The 14,322-nt window shown below is 40.1% G+C and overlaps 1 protein-coding gene across 1 annotated transcript; it reads left to right on the forward strand.

The window, feature by feature from the left end:
• The first annotated feature begins 11,039 nt into the window (after positions 1-11,039).
• Positions 11,040-13,642, forward strand: LOC100699988 (uncharacterized). Its single transcript, XM_025905700.1, has 3 exons — positions 11,040-11,153; positions 11,590-11,622; positions 12,965-13,642. Exons 1-3 carry the CDS (start codon positions 11,105-11,107, stop codon positions 13,249-13,251), a joined length of 369 nt encoding a protein of 122 aa, XP_025761485.1. The 5' UTR covers positions 11,040-11,104; the 3' UTR covers positions 13,252-13,642.
• Positions 13,643-14,322: the final 680 nt, after the last annotated feature.

The following is a 14,322-nucleotide window of genomic DNA, read 5'->3' on the forward strand; positions in this document are numbered from 1 at the left end:
GGCTGAGATCCAGTCACCGGCACACAGCTTTAAAACCTCAGCTGAGTTTTGGCTCTCAGTGGAGGTTAAACACTGGACTTAATTCACTCAGGTTCTGTCTGTCGGGTCACGTTTACTTCACAGTTTTATTCACAACTGAGCAAATCGGTTTGGCTCTGATTAAAGTTACGTTTCATAACTCCATACTCTTACCGAAGTTTAATGTCTCACTGGCACATGTGTTAGACTGAACTATTCGCTTTTCTTTATCTGGTGTGTTTTGGATTTTTTAACATTGAATTTTGAGATTAAACTGACTTTTAGAATGTCTTTTTATACAAGGAGGAAAGAGAAGGCGCATTTTCACGAAGAGGAGCAGCGTGTCATCATGACGACTGCAACCTGTACAAAAATATTACATCATCTGTTTTTTAATAGTTATTCAACTGTATTCTAAGCACCAGCTGTCTGTTAGGATTTTTAGAGTTTACTTAACTAAAATTAAATGAGGTTAATATATGATTTGTGTAAGTTTTTTTTTTTTTAATGTTTTGGTCATGTTGTGTTTGACTGTCAAAGGCTTGTTAGAAACTATGAAACACATCGTGCAGACTTCTGGATGTTAGAAGAAAACTAACACTGCTCATGAATGAGACTAAAGGCAGGAAAATGTCCTTTAAAACTAAACATGTTAATAGGACCTCCACATTTATATCATAGTTTATGATATAGCACGTGTATTTCAGTAATAGCCGATTTATTTCAGTGTAGTGGTGAACAGTCACACAGCTCACGTGGGTGTTATCTGTGATACTCCTTAACTATAATTTATCCAAGTTAACTTCAGTTAACCATTCAGACGGTTCTTTTGCAATGAAAAACATAAACACTCATGTCGCCAGTAAGTTTCAGTGCCAACAGTAACCATGGTAACCACGGATTCTGAGTGGCTGGATCGACGCAGGTCAGACAACAATTTTACATATATGATCTTAAAACAGGACACAGCCACTGTAAGTGATGACCTCATATCAAATGTGTACATAGACTGAGTCTATGTTTGACGTGTGTTTTATATCTAATCTTCGCTGTCTAACATTAAAACAGCAGCGAGTCTGCAACTGAGGGAATACAACCTCAAACAGGTTTGATCGTTTCTTGCGTGTATTAATTTGGTGATTTCTTAAATGTATAAATGTTATTCTAATCTGCTGCTGAGTCTCTTACGCTGATGAAAATGCAGATAACACAGATCATGAACACCTGTTCAATCAGTCACATTCATTCCACTTTGATCTGCGACAAACTGACGGTTCATCTCTGTTACAACAGTATTGCATTAAACTGCTATATTTTTGTGTTCTTTATGCTGTAGATTTTCACATCTCTGGAATAGTTTGCAATAATAAGAATGATTTTCTGTAAAAGAATATTGATATGACCCATGAATTAGATTTGTAGATGACCTGACCTCGCTCCATGGTGTACAGGGCCGTTTACCCAAATGATTATTCACAATAAAAATATAAACCCAACAGTTACTACATGACGGAAACACCAATGTTATGTATTTTAATAAAGTTTATGTGTATATACACAGGTCACACTGATCATTGAACAAAAAACACAAAGATCAGATGTTAATCGGATTTATTTTCTCTCTCTCCTCCTTAAACATGTTTTTAATGTTAGTATAACCTCAGTAAATGAAGTCAGTGTACTGCGGGGGTTATGGCAGCTGTGTACCGGGGCCTGCGCTTTGTCGGCGGTAATAACAGCTTGATTGCTTGCGAGGCAAGCAGGTCTATGACACGCTTTGCTGTGAGACTAGGCTGGGCAGACATCTCCAAAATCATCGAAGCACTTTTGCAAAGAGGCTCCATCTTGACAAACCGACCAGATATCTGAAGATTAAACCACTACATTTTCGGCTAAAAGATATTAAAAGTGTATTTGGTGACACACAAACAGGGTTCTTTAAAGTGCAGTTCTGTTAGTTTCCACATGCCGGTTGTTGGTGTGCAGAAACGCCTTCTAGAGAGAATGGCCACCAGGCCAAAGCAATGGTTTTGACTCGATCAGCGTTAACCACGCCCCCTGAGTTTTATGGGTGAGACAGATAAAATTATTTCATGGTGAGAGCTGAAGGAGTCAAGTGTGCCAAAATGAATTAATACACCATTAAATAATTAATTAAATGTGTCAATAATTAATTAAAATGTGAAATAAATAAATAATGAATTAAATGTGTCATAAATATTTATTTAATAAATTTTTTCCAATTTTGATTAATTATTGCCAAATTTAATTAATTCATTAATGGTGCATGTAATTAATTCATTATGTCAGCCCTGGCGTTCCATATACTCACTATATTATCCATCTAGCAAAGCCTCCACATGTTCTCACTGTAATTTCCCCCTCATTAATGAGTTAATGCTTGCACTAATCAATCTGAATGTTCGAGGTGAGAGGGGAAAACGCATTTTACTCGCAGTACTCAAGCTGACTTACCTTTATTTGAATGACGACATACTTACAATGTGGAGGCTTAAAAATAGACAAATCTTGTACCCAACCATTGGTGAATTGGATGTGCACCTCCAGAGATTTATAACTGCGAAACTGGTTCGCCGTGTATGCAACTCCACAGACAAGGTACGAAAATATATCAGGGTAAGTAAATGGCAGTAGGTCTTCGGGGTTTCTACTCCACTGCCGTATTTTATACAGGTCCACATTTCCAATGCATGCTATTTTTTGTAAGGACCATCTCTTTGCATCTGGATGCAATCTGTCTCTATACAGTCCTTTTTCTTTTGAGCTGCTTTTAAGCATGATTTGTAGCAGTCTTCCTTCCAACACAGTTTGTTTTGATTCGTTGCCTTCAAAAATGGCGCCACGATCCCACAATATATTGCGCCGTTAAGTCCTTTCCAAAGCCCTATAATCCAGTTCTGAGATCCCTTCCCAGATGCCTTAGCGCCCACTCACATCCTGGGCCATCTGACCTCAGGAAATTACATGATAGGGTGGGGTTAGGTTTCAGTTTCACCCAAAACCTTTGGGTGAGCTCATTGATTGTGACCTATACACCCGATCTCACACCTTGGCTTGTGTGATTAGGTAGAGGACCATTATGCACCTTAGAACACACATACATCAACACTACATATGAGCGGGCAGAGGGAGGTTTGGAGTTTTCACACACCCCCGTTCTCTGTTGCCTGTTGGGCGGGGGGCTGGGAGGAGGAGTTGGCCGTCCGATTGGTGTCTGGAATGTGGGGCCTCCCTGCTGCTGCGGAGTCGGGACGGTCTACTTCTCTCCACCCCAGGGAAAAGGGTAACACTACCTGGGTCTGGGTGCAGTTTCCCCCTCCAGGGGCAAGGGTACCTAGACCTGGGGTATAGAGTACGCCTGGGGAGAGTGATTGTGTGTACAGTGTCTATTTATGTCTGTCTCCACGTTGGGTGAGTGCTGAGTAATTGCATATAAGAGCATGAGGGTGGGAATGGATGTTTGTATCTGTGTGTGCCTGTATGTCTGTGTCTATATGTCAGGTTGGGTATCAGACGCCACCTCTCTGGGGACATCTCAGGCCCTCCAAGGTATGGAGGCCTATCTCCCCCACCACTCCCCCTGCCAGTGGCAGACGCCCTTAGACATCGGTGCGTTGGTGGTTCTTGGTGTCCGGGGATGGTAAGCACCGGCTCACTCCTGGTGGCTGCTTGTCGGGGCCTGGAGCCTGGGGCTCGCTTGGGCCCCTTCAGGGGGTGGGGTGCCCTCAGCCTCTCGGCCTGGGGCTCGGTTGCTCTGGCACAGCTGGCTGCCGGCGGAGCTCATGGGCACGTCACTGCAACCCCCCCTGGATTCTGCTCCGCGGCTGCTGAGTGACCCCTCATCTGGGACTCTCCTCAGCTCTTTCTGGGATAGTGGCGCGGCTGCCCCTCTGTTGGTCTTCCTTGGTCTCTTGTGTTCTGGGGGCCTCTGGATGTCTGGAGTTTTGATCTCCTCCATACCTGCTTCATGCCCTGGAGGACGGGGCAGTGGCCCCCCACACCCTCTAGCAGATCATTACATGAAGGAACCTTTTAAAAACAAGCGCGTCCATGCTCACAGGTGTACACACGGGTGCTCACACACACAAACTACACCCTTTTTGGCTCCTACCTCAAAGCACACTGTGCGCTGTCGATCCTATGTGCTGCACAATAATGTTTAATATTTAGTATTCACTGTTATATTCACATAGATTATCGCGATGATGTTGTTTATCATATTGCTCTCGTTTTGCCCTTTATCACCGTTCCTCTTCCCTGCTTTTTTCCTTTCCCTACCTGTCGTTCTTTCTACCTTTTCTTTCCCCTAGTCATGTCTGTCCTGTGTGTAGCAAGTGAAAATAAAGTAAAATAAACAATAAAGGCAAAGGTGAATCAAATAGACCAATACGGCAAGGCCGGGATGGTCCATTTGATAAAGTAAATCCATTGGGCATCTTTCGTTGCCTTTAGACAATAATTCTGATGGCAAAAGAACCAAACGGGACAGGCGGGGGAAAAAAAAAAAAAAGGTAGACCATTAGGGGGTCCATTGTCCCTCTTGGGGGGACACTCCCACAGGGCTTAAATCTAGGATTCTCCACCACTTCACCCTAGAACTGAAGAAGCTTCTTGGATGACAGGTGAAACGTTTTCATGCAACTTAAAGAAGTCCAGAAGCTTTTCTTTCCAAGCTCCTTACACCAGTCTGATGTCAGTGTATTCAGTTTTGCACCCTCCCTGTCTCATCATGTTAATCAGGTTCAGCCATGTCTCCCTCCTGTGTGCAGTTTCCTCATTTCCCTCTGTACTTACAGTGTGTGTTCTCCTGTTCTCTGCAGACATGGACCTACAAAGTGAAACAGGAAACTCAGCACAAATGCAGAGACACAGACTCAGAGACACGAGCTTTACACAGAGACTGACTGAACTGGAAGAGACGGAGTACAGAACCGAAACCTAGCGACTAGCAAATCTTAACAGAATACCAAACCAGAATAAACTAGAACATAATATAATAATAATAATAATGATGATGATAATAATAATAATAATAATAATAATAGTAATAATAATAATAAACAAAAAACACTGGGTCAAATGATCCAGGACCATGACAGCCTTTCTGTGTCTTCCTCAAACTTTGTTTCCTGCTATTTAGGTTTGTGTATTTTGGGCTGATATGATGTGAATAATTTTTGTGTGTGTGTGTGTCTGTCCAGCATTGACAGATGACCTGTGATTTGTCTTTGGCATGATCAGTTTTTGTCTTCTTGCCTTACAAGCTGTTTGTCAAATGGAAGTGAACTTCCTCTGATAAAACTGGAACAATATCAGTGTTATTAAATAATCATGACTCATGTTTGTGTATCTGAACAAATCTCTTAAAAGCATATCCAAATGGAGAGTGATATCTATTTCTGATGGATGCACAAGTTTTAAAACACTGAAACAAAATTCCAAAAAATTCAGAGTTGCAAAGAAATGCAAGACCACACTGCAAACATAACAACAGTGAATGACATATTTGTTCTTTTGAACAACCTGCAATAACCACATGTGTGTAAAACACTGTTGTTGGTTACTGTCGGTCTCTCACAGACAGTTTTTTTTAATCTAATGATAGACTGGGCCACTAAGAAATGAGGAAATGCAGCCTGTGGTTTCAGCCTGAAGTTTCCCTTGTTGTAAATATCTTGTTTCATTTTATCAGCACATAGCAGAGTTAACAAGGAATCCATAAAAAGAGCACATGTAAATGTTCACTTTAATTTTTGTCTGCATGGCAGACATAGCGCCGTTTTACAGACAACTGACATTGTCTGCCAAAACTGAGAATTTTGGTCATTGCTATCTTAGTTTCTGAAGCCAACTTTGGACCTCAGTGAGAAACTGAGCTACACTGCATGCTCACATGGAACATTTCAGTGAGGAGGTGTCCCCACCCTGACAGGATTTATTGTGGGGACTAACTTCAGCACTTAATTGTCCTTAACCATGATGCTGCATTCAGTAACACTTGAAACTACAGTGACTGAGATCATTAATGTATCCAGAATATATTTAATGGTGTCATAAATCAGTTGAAAATCGGGCTTTTTTTCCTCTTACCAATGAATGAAACCAATGTAGATTTAAATAAGACCATCATTATTAATCCATTAGAAGTTTAATGACTGTTAACACAATTGTTTGGTTCAAGTTTGTATTATTATTTTATATGAAGTTCATGTTAACTGTGTGTAATGAGGACCTTGGTTATAGTTTCACAGGAAGTCTCTCTTCTCAGTAAAGACATATGATTGGTGGAAAATACTGTGTGAATATTTCTAATATTTAGTTCTGGTGTGAATGCTGTAGTTACAGCAATGATTCATTGTAAGGCTTTTTATATTTCCTCAGTATGGATTCAGTTTATAGCATTACTATGGCAACAGGTTTAAGGAATATGTGTTATAACACCATTAGAATTGTTTACTAATAAGTTACTATACCTGGCCTCTGTTTCAGGGCTTCTACAACAAGTTCACAAAATCTACAAACTATAATAAAGCTTCAAACAATGAACAAGTAATCCAAAGCAGAGTGGCATCAGACACTGTGACTGAGGACAAAGAGGAACTGAAGCTTGAAGCTTTTGCTTGTAAAGGCTGTCTCTAAATTCAGCCAAACGCTGAACAGTCTTAACAAAGATGACCTGAAACTTCTCTTCAGCCTGATGACTTTTTTCCTACGGTTACTTTATAACCTTACTTCTCCAATCGAGAGACTCTCTCTCCACACATGGAATGTTACATATTCCATGTGTACGGAATGACACACGAGGCAGGGTTTTGAAATTCTTTAATACACTCTGGTTTACAAGGTCACACCCCACGGCTTAGTTTAATAGGAACAGGTCTCCAAAAGCCGTTGAAGCTGGAGAGAGAGTCTCTCACTCAGAAAACCAAGGTTTTTGTGGGCCTTTTTTAGCTTTATTGTACAGAGCAGTGAAGAATGACAAGGGAGAGAAAAAGGTGAAGACATGTGGCAAAGGGCCACGGGTTGAACTCAACCCGAGCCAGCTGCTCTACGCAATGCAATAAATGGTTGCCAGCTCATCCCAGTGAGCTAATCCGGTGCCCAAAAACCAAGGTCACAAAGTATTTTTACATTCCCTATCACATCGAGCCTGTGTCTCCACTCTGGTACATATTACATGTGCATAACTCTCCCCGTGAACAGATGGTGCAGTCCAATACCTTAAGCACATTACATACACTCCAGATCAGGGCCCTGCCAGATGTGAAGGCCAACCCCTGAGAGCAGAGGGGCTATCTGTCTGCAAGATACAAGACTGGCACCTAAGAGTCCTTCAAGATGCAGGGACCAACTGTAATAGAGAAGCCACTTTGTTCAACCCGCAAAACGCCAGGCTGACTGTGGAGATGATGCCTTGTAGGCTGTTGCTGAGATCCACCCAGCACCCACTCTCAAAGGAGGGGCTGGCTGCTACATTTTGGTGTCAAGACCGTAGAATCTGGAATCACGCCACTGCACAAATGAGGCCCCTGCAAAAATAAATAAATAAATAAATAATTTATTAATCCAGAGAGAAATCGAGAATACTGTATGCTTTTTTCTTGATGAATTAAAAACATTTGACACACTAAAATCCAATAAATTCAGACCTGCAATGATCGTGTTTAATTTAAGAAGAAGCAGTAAGTAATAAAAGATCACAGTACAAACATGACAATATGTTGTTATATATGTTTTTCTTCTTCTGAACAGGCTGTAATGTCTAAATTTGTGTAGAAGACTGGTGGTGGTTACCACCTGCTCTACCACATCTATTGATAGTTCAGGTCACCTACAAAAGAGGAAATGCAGCCTGTGGTTTCAGTCTGAGATCTTCAGTTCAGCAGATGTGTTGTTTTATGTTATCAGCTCACAGCAGATAGTTAACAAGGAATTAAGACACATGTAACAGTGATAATTATTACTACTATTCTAGCACAGACAAAAGTGTACCTTGCATTCAAAGGCCGAAGTGCAATTCACACTGTGGTATCTAAGTATACGTGTCACAGTGTGGAAACAGGTAAAAGTGGAGTCATTGTGGTGATCACATACTAAAGAGAAAACAATGTTTGTGTGCATCAAGAGAAACTAAGAAGCTTGTTTCTCATGCTGAAAAGCAGCTGCCTTTAAAAGCCTCTGTATGTACATGTTGTAGCTGTTCATCCACCCATCCATTCTCTTAGAATTATCCTTGTCAGGGTTGAGTGGGTTCTTTCTGTGTAGATGTTCATATATGTGTAAATTAAATTAAATATGCTACACTTCCATCTTGCTGATATGATTTTCTTCTTATTGAAACTCCAAAACAGCCCACTTCCTCTTTCTAGATTAACAACATATAAGCCTCTAAAGTATAATCAGGTTTGTAACCTGTCAATAAAGTAAAAAGTTGTAGGCAGTCCTGTGAAAATGGTCAGATACAAGGAAGGGACTGAAAATGAGGGAAGTTTTTTGTAATCCTTGAGCAAATTATGTGGTCACAGTTGGTCCACGACACTGAGAACAGTAACTGACTAAATTAAATAATACAATATATTTCAAAGTTACAATATATAAGAAATAGCTTTAACATGTGCAAATAAGTCAATTATAAATATCCCAGTATAAGGCAAATAAATAGAAAAGAATACAATAGAATAAGTAGAATAAACCTTTATTAGCCCACAAATTAGAAAGTTGGGTGTCACACAGCTCTTATAGCAAGAGGATTATAAACTATAGAAGAAAGACACAAAGTGGTCCCATGTATATAAGCAACTGAAATTCATATGTACAGAAATTGTACAAAGTGTGAATGTGTGGATGTTTCTGGTGAAATATGCATTGAACAAATAAGCTGTAAGTGAGTAGATGCAATTAATAACATATGATATATCAATTAAACAGGTGATGAGTAGGATAACCATGTTAACATTGCATCCGTCAACTCTGCCAGCTTTGCGTTGGCTTTATAGCTTTGTCATTTTCTATATTATCCCAAAATGCCCTTGGTTTACGTGTGTACAATCGCCAGCTACTTTTTATAAGTTAAAGCATCGTATGATCCGGCTTTTAGGCAAACAATGACAGGAGATGATTATGGACCTCCTCCACCACTTTTGAGCCCCAACACCACTTCCTGGAAGAATTACCCGAGGAAACGAGGAAAGTGGGCTGGTACACTTATCAGAGTCAGAGCTCTTCTCCATGCTTCCTGTTGAACTACAGGACCAGCAGAGTGCATCTTTAGATGGATCCTGCCTGTTGTCCCTGTAGCTCCCACAACACTTGGTCCACCGCTCTCAGCATTCTACTTTCCTAAGCAGCCTCACTTCACTGAGCTGGTGGCTCAGATGTTGGGATTTACGCCCTTCAAATAGCCCTACTAAATGTAAGATCTTTAGCAAACAAGACATTTGTATTAAACAACTTCCTAAAGTTCAACTCTGTGAGTCTCTGTAGCTTTTTCAGAACTGGTTCCTCCTGATTGCTCATTCTTCAGCCTCCCTCGCTCCTCTTGAAGGGGGGAGGCTTAGCCACCGTGTTCAACACTCGATTTCATTGTCATCAAACATTACAGCACTATTCATTTTCTAGTTTTGAACTCCAGCTGTTTGAGTTAGGATTTAATCAGTTTTCAGATTTTATGGGTGGAATTGCTCTGAAATTTGACAGTTTTTTAATCCTTGGTGATTTTAACATCCATGTCTGCTGTGACTTTTGGTCAAGGACTTTTTAAATATCATTGACTCTTTGAATGTGACTCACACTGGACTTGGTGCTTTGCGGAAATATCTGAGTTGCGCATTGCTGATAATTGCTCACTCTAATGTTGCGCTGCTCAGTGGATAAGCTGTGCACCCCACCTTGGCCCACCTTGATTTTAACAAGATCTCTGAAAAATTTCAGTCTGGTTTTAATTTACGACATAGAACTGAGATGGCACTTCAAATGTAATTTTATTAAATCATGGCCTTAATTTTCAGATTTTTGTTTCACACCACAGGGGAGCACCTTCTTCCAATTGAGAATTAGTGTTGCGTCACCGCCGGTCTTTAAATTTTGAAGAAGCCAAAGAGTAAAACACACTACCTGCCTTTATGTCATCGTTTACCTGATTTTTCCCCCTTTGTTAGGTTAGGAAGTTTTAATAATCGTGCATGTGGTCCATACGAGTGACGTAAAACTAAAACCTGAATTTGTTTAATTTGCACTTTGAAATGTAACATGTTGCTACTCACCAAACAAGCCTGAGCTGCCTGTAACAGCTGAGTGTGTGTGTGTGTGTGTGTGTGTGTGTGTGTGTTTTCCAAACTTAAAGCTCCTTTTGTAACAATTATACAACACATGTCCTGCACTTTTGATTATACAGAGAATGTTTTGTGTGCCTCTGCAGTGATCGTCTGTAGCTAAAGACATACTAATCCTGCTAGCTCTGCCATGCTTATGTGGAGTTTTCCTCAACAGAGGTATGGCCTTAGTGTGTCTCACACACACACACACACACACACACACGCACACACACACACACACACACACACACACACACAAGTCAAGTCAAGTCATCTTTATTTATATAGCACATTTAAAAGACATCAAGTGTCGGCCAAAGTGCTGAACAGAGGGATAATATAATAAAAGAATTAAAATGGAAAGAAAACATTTTTAAAAAGAATTGTAAGACATGTAAGAGTATATAGCATATAATGTACATGCAAATATGCACATACATATACAAAACTGTACACATTCACACACAAGCACACAAATGTGAACATAACGTATATACACATACAACACCATCCAATTAAACACCATCCACACACACACACACACACACACACACAGTATGTTGCGTCTAGTTTAGCTTAAACGTTTGCAGTGGACAGGAAATGTGAACACGTCACACGACTGCTGTGGTGAAAGATACAGGAGCTGTTTGAGGTTGAGGAAGAAGGCACAGACAGACGATGGAGGGAGGAGCTGAATAAAAACTCTGGTCTTATCAACATTAAGTGCAGCTTCTCTTTGTTCTGCATTTATAATGGATGTGAGGATGGGGCACTCTTTGCTCTGTTTGCTGGGGTTATTCTGTGAGTACAATACACACCTTTACTGTTTGAATGGCAGCGATGAAGGAAAATGTTTCTCACTGGTGACAATTACAGTGTATCACTGCTTTAACCTGTTTACCTGACAGCTTCAACACAGCATACGACTGTTTATGTTTAAACTGTTAGATATGCTGCTGCTGTTTGCATTCATTACATTTACTGTACACAATTTATTAATATTGTTTTTATGTTGATTGCACTGAAAAATTATATTCTTTCATATTTTACATACTTAATTTTAACAGTGTGTTTTTCATGTTTCCAGCCTGTTTGACAGCTAATAGAAACACAGAAATTGGGTGATAAGCAATAACTGTGCCATCTGAAGATTTAACTTTAAAAAGCCTCAGTTTATTTATTTATTGTGATTTTGTCAGTTGTATAATGTCTGATGATGTTTCATTCATTATTTTAGTGCTCAGTACAGTCATCCATGGAAACACTGAAGGTGAGAAATTGTTTTATCTTCCATTTATATCATATGTGTTGTTCTTAACTAGTATTTAGCTTCTCCTGTGTTGCTCTAAATGACGTCCTCTGTGTTATATTTTGTATCATAAACCAAACATTTCATTGAGATTATTGGTTAAAATGTTAATATAACCATGTTAAGTGTGTGAGCACTCAAACACACACCCACGATACAAACTGTGTATTTACTGAAGAGCTGTGGCTTCATACATGTGGATTTTCTTTTCATGTTTATCTGATCTGAAAATATCAACAGTGTGTGTGGTTGTTAAGGGGCCCAGAGGCCAGCATGTGGATCTAAACAGATTCAGTCACAGGAAGCAATGCTAAGGTCTCTCTCACAACTTTTCTTGTGAAACAAGAACAAATAATGACACAGGGGAAAATGCTTAACAAAGGGATATGGAAACGTGAGGGCTCTGTGAACAGAAGGAGAAAATGAGCAGACAAGATGGAGGTTAGGGAGGGTGAGACTGAGCTGGCTTTTGTGGCTTACTTGGCAAGTGTAGAGTGGAGGTTGCTCCAGGAAGAGTAATGTTTGCCGGGTGAGTGTTCTGCAAGTGGAGTAAGTTCAGCCTGATTATTCCAGTGACTGATTAAACAGTTGAAGGCAGGAGGTCAGGCAGCTTATGAAGAGTGAGTCTGTGAACATGAAACAGCACGAGGTATTACAAGATAGTGACCAGCATCCAGGTAGGAATGCGAACTGCACACAATGTGAACGGTGGAAACTACTGAGAGCACAAGGAGAACAAGGTAAGTTAATCATAGAAACAATGAACAAGAAGCAAAGCCTGCCTGTTATTAACATGTCGTTAGTTGATAAACTGGCAAAACAGAAACATTAACATTCGTCTTAAATACGGCTGATTGTCCTGGATCACGATCAGATGAGCAAAGCAGGTGCAAGGGCGAGGACTCCTCCCAGAGGTGGAAGTGCAGAGGCATCATGGAAAAATACAGCCAACTCAGCCCGACCATGACAGTGCATATTATTTCACTGAATCATGCTGTAGGCATGTATCCTGGATTATATTGTAGGATTATTTTGGATAACCTTTTGGAATTATAAAATTATCAAAAGCTACACACAGATGACACCTTCAAGGAAACCAACATGAAATAAGGTCACCAAAGGCTGCTCTGAGCTCAGCATAGAGTTTGTTACCTTCATACTCCCTCATTTAGTGTTTCAATTAAAAGCTGTCAAAGCAAAGTCTTTGTAGATGTTAAGTGTGTTGAATTGTGTGGATGTATTTTGCAACAAATTTGCATCAAAACATTCAGCAATCTGCTTTTGAACTTTTTATAAATTACAGGAGGGGAAGTGAAGGTCACTCTGACAGCAGACAGATTAATCATACCAGCAGGGGGCAGTGTGACACTGACCTGTGATGTGAAACACTCTGACTTAAAATATGAGTGGTTCAGAGAAACCTCATCTGCAGTGAAGTCCACAGAAGCTGCTGGATCAGATAAAGTGATCAGGATCTCTAAAGAATGCAAATACCAATGCAGAGGATGGAGAACAGACAAAACTTCACTCATAGCACAAAGTGATCCAGTCATCATTCAGGAAACTGCTGACTTTAAAAATGTCATATGAAATAAAACTCTCCAAAATCTCCAAAGTTTAGGGATCAGAGAGGGATATTATTATGATATAAAATTGTGTCACAAAGGGATTCAACAAAACTGTCATAAAGTTATAACAAACAATATTGAGGTTATAATATTTAATGATAATGTTATTATTTTGTTAATAATAATATGTTAAACAGTCAGAAATTAAATGTTTGGTTCAGTCATTCATAAATGTGTTTTGTGATTTGGCCCCTAATGCTCCAGTTATTGTTATCAGTTTTTTTTTTCACAGGCCATCTTGACCAATGGCCTGTGTTGGATCCACTTTTGCTCTGTGTATTTTTATTGTTTTGGTCACTTTTATTGAACCACGCTGACTCTCTACTGACCTACGATCGTGAAACTCTGTTAAATATTCGACTTGCCACAGAGAATTTGGAATCTGCAGAATCTGCGGCCATTGAAACAGGTTCCCTGGATGGCTGTCACCAGTCTGATGGACCCTACCAGGATTGCTCTTGTTAACGCTAGGTCATTAGCAAATAAAACGTTCATATTGAAGGATTTCTTCACCTCTCATAATCTGGATTTCCTCTGTGTGACAGAAACCTATTCAATTCAATTCAATTCAATTTTATTTATATAGCGCCAAATCACAACAAATGTCGCCTCGAGGCGCTGGCTCAGTGGCTCAAAACCTGGCTCAGTGACGGTGAGTTAAGCTCTTTCTCAGAACTATTACCACCAAACTGTTCGTATTTTAACTCACTGAGGACTACGGGCCGAGGTGGAGGAGTGGTCAGAGTCTATAAAAATACTTTTCACTGTCGTCAACTAGGGCTGGGCTATATCATACCGCTCACGGTAATACCGGTGTAATTATGGGCAACGATAGGAAAATGAAATATCGCGATAGAATATGGGTAAAACGCGCCTGCGCAGTGCCTTTTTTTACATACACACATGGCAGTGACGCAGAATGAGAAGAGCAAAAGCGGATCGTTGAATGAAACGGATGAAACAGAATTGGTTTGTAAAAATGCTGCAACTTCAGTGGTGTGGAACTGGTTTGACTTTCGTCAGTCAGATACAC

The sequence above is a fragment of the Oreochromis niloticus genome, linkage group LG3 (genome assembly GCF_001858045.2).
Source record: "Oreochromis niloticus isolate F11D_XX linkage group LG3, O_niloticus_UMD_NMBU, whole genome shotgun sequence".
Taxonomy (NCBI): domain Eukaryota; kingdom Metazoa; phylum Chordata; class Actinopteri; order Cichliformes; family Cichlidae; genus Oreochromis; species Oreochromis niloticus.

Coding starts and splice junctions, on each gene's coding strand:
- LOC100699988 (XM_025905700.1), top strand. CDS start 11,105: ATGGATGTGAGGATGGGGCACTCTTTGCTCTGTTTGCTGGGGTTATTC. Junction 11,154..11,589: donor CTGTTTGCTGGGGTTATTCT/GTGAGTACAATA, acceptor TCATTATTTTAG/TGCTCAGTACAGTCATCCAT. Junction 11,623..12,964: donor CATCCATGGAAACACTGAAG/GTGAGAAATTGT, acceptor TATAAATTACAG/GAGGGGAAGTGAAGGTCACT.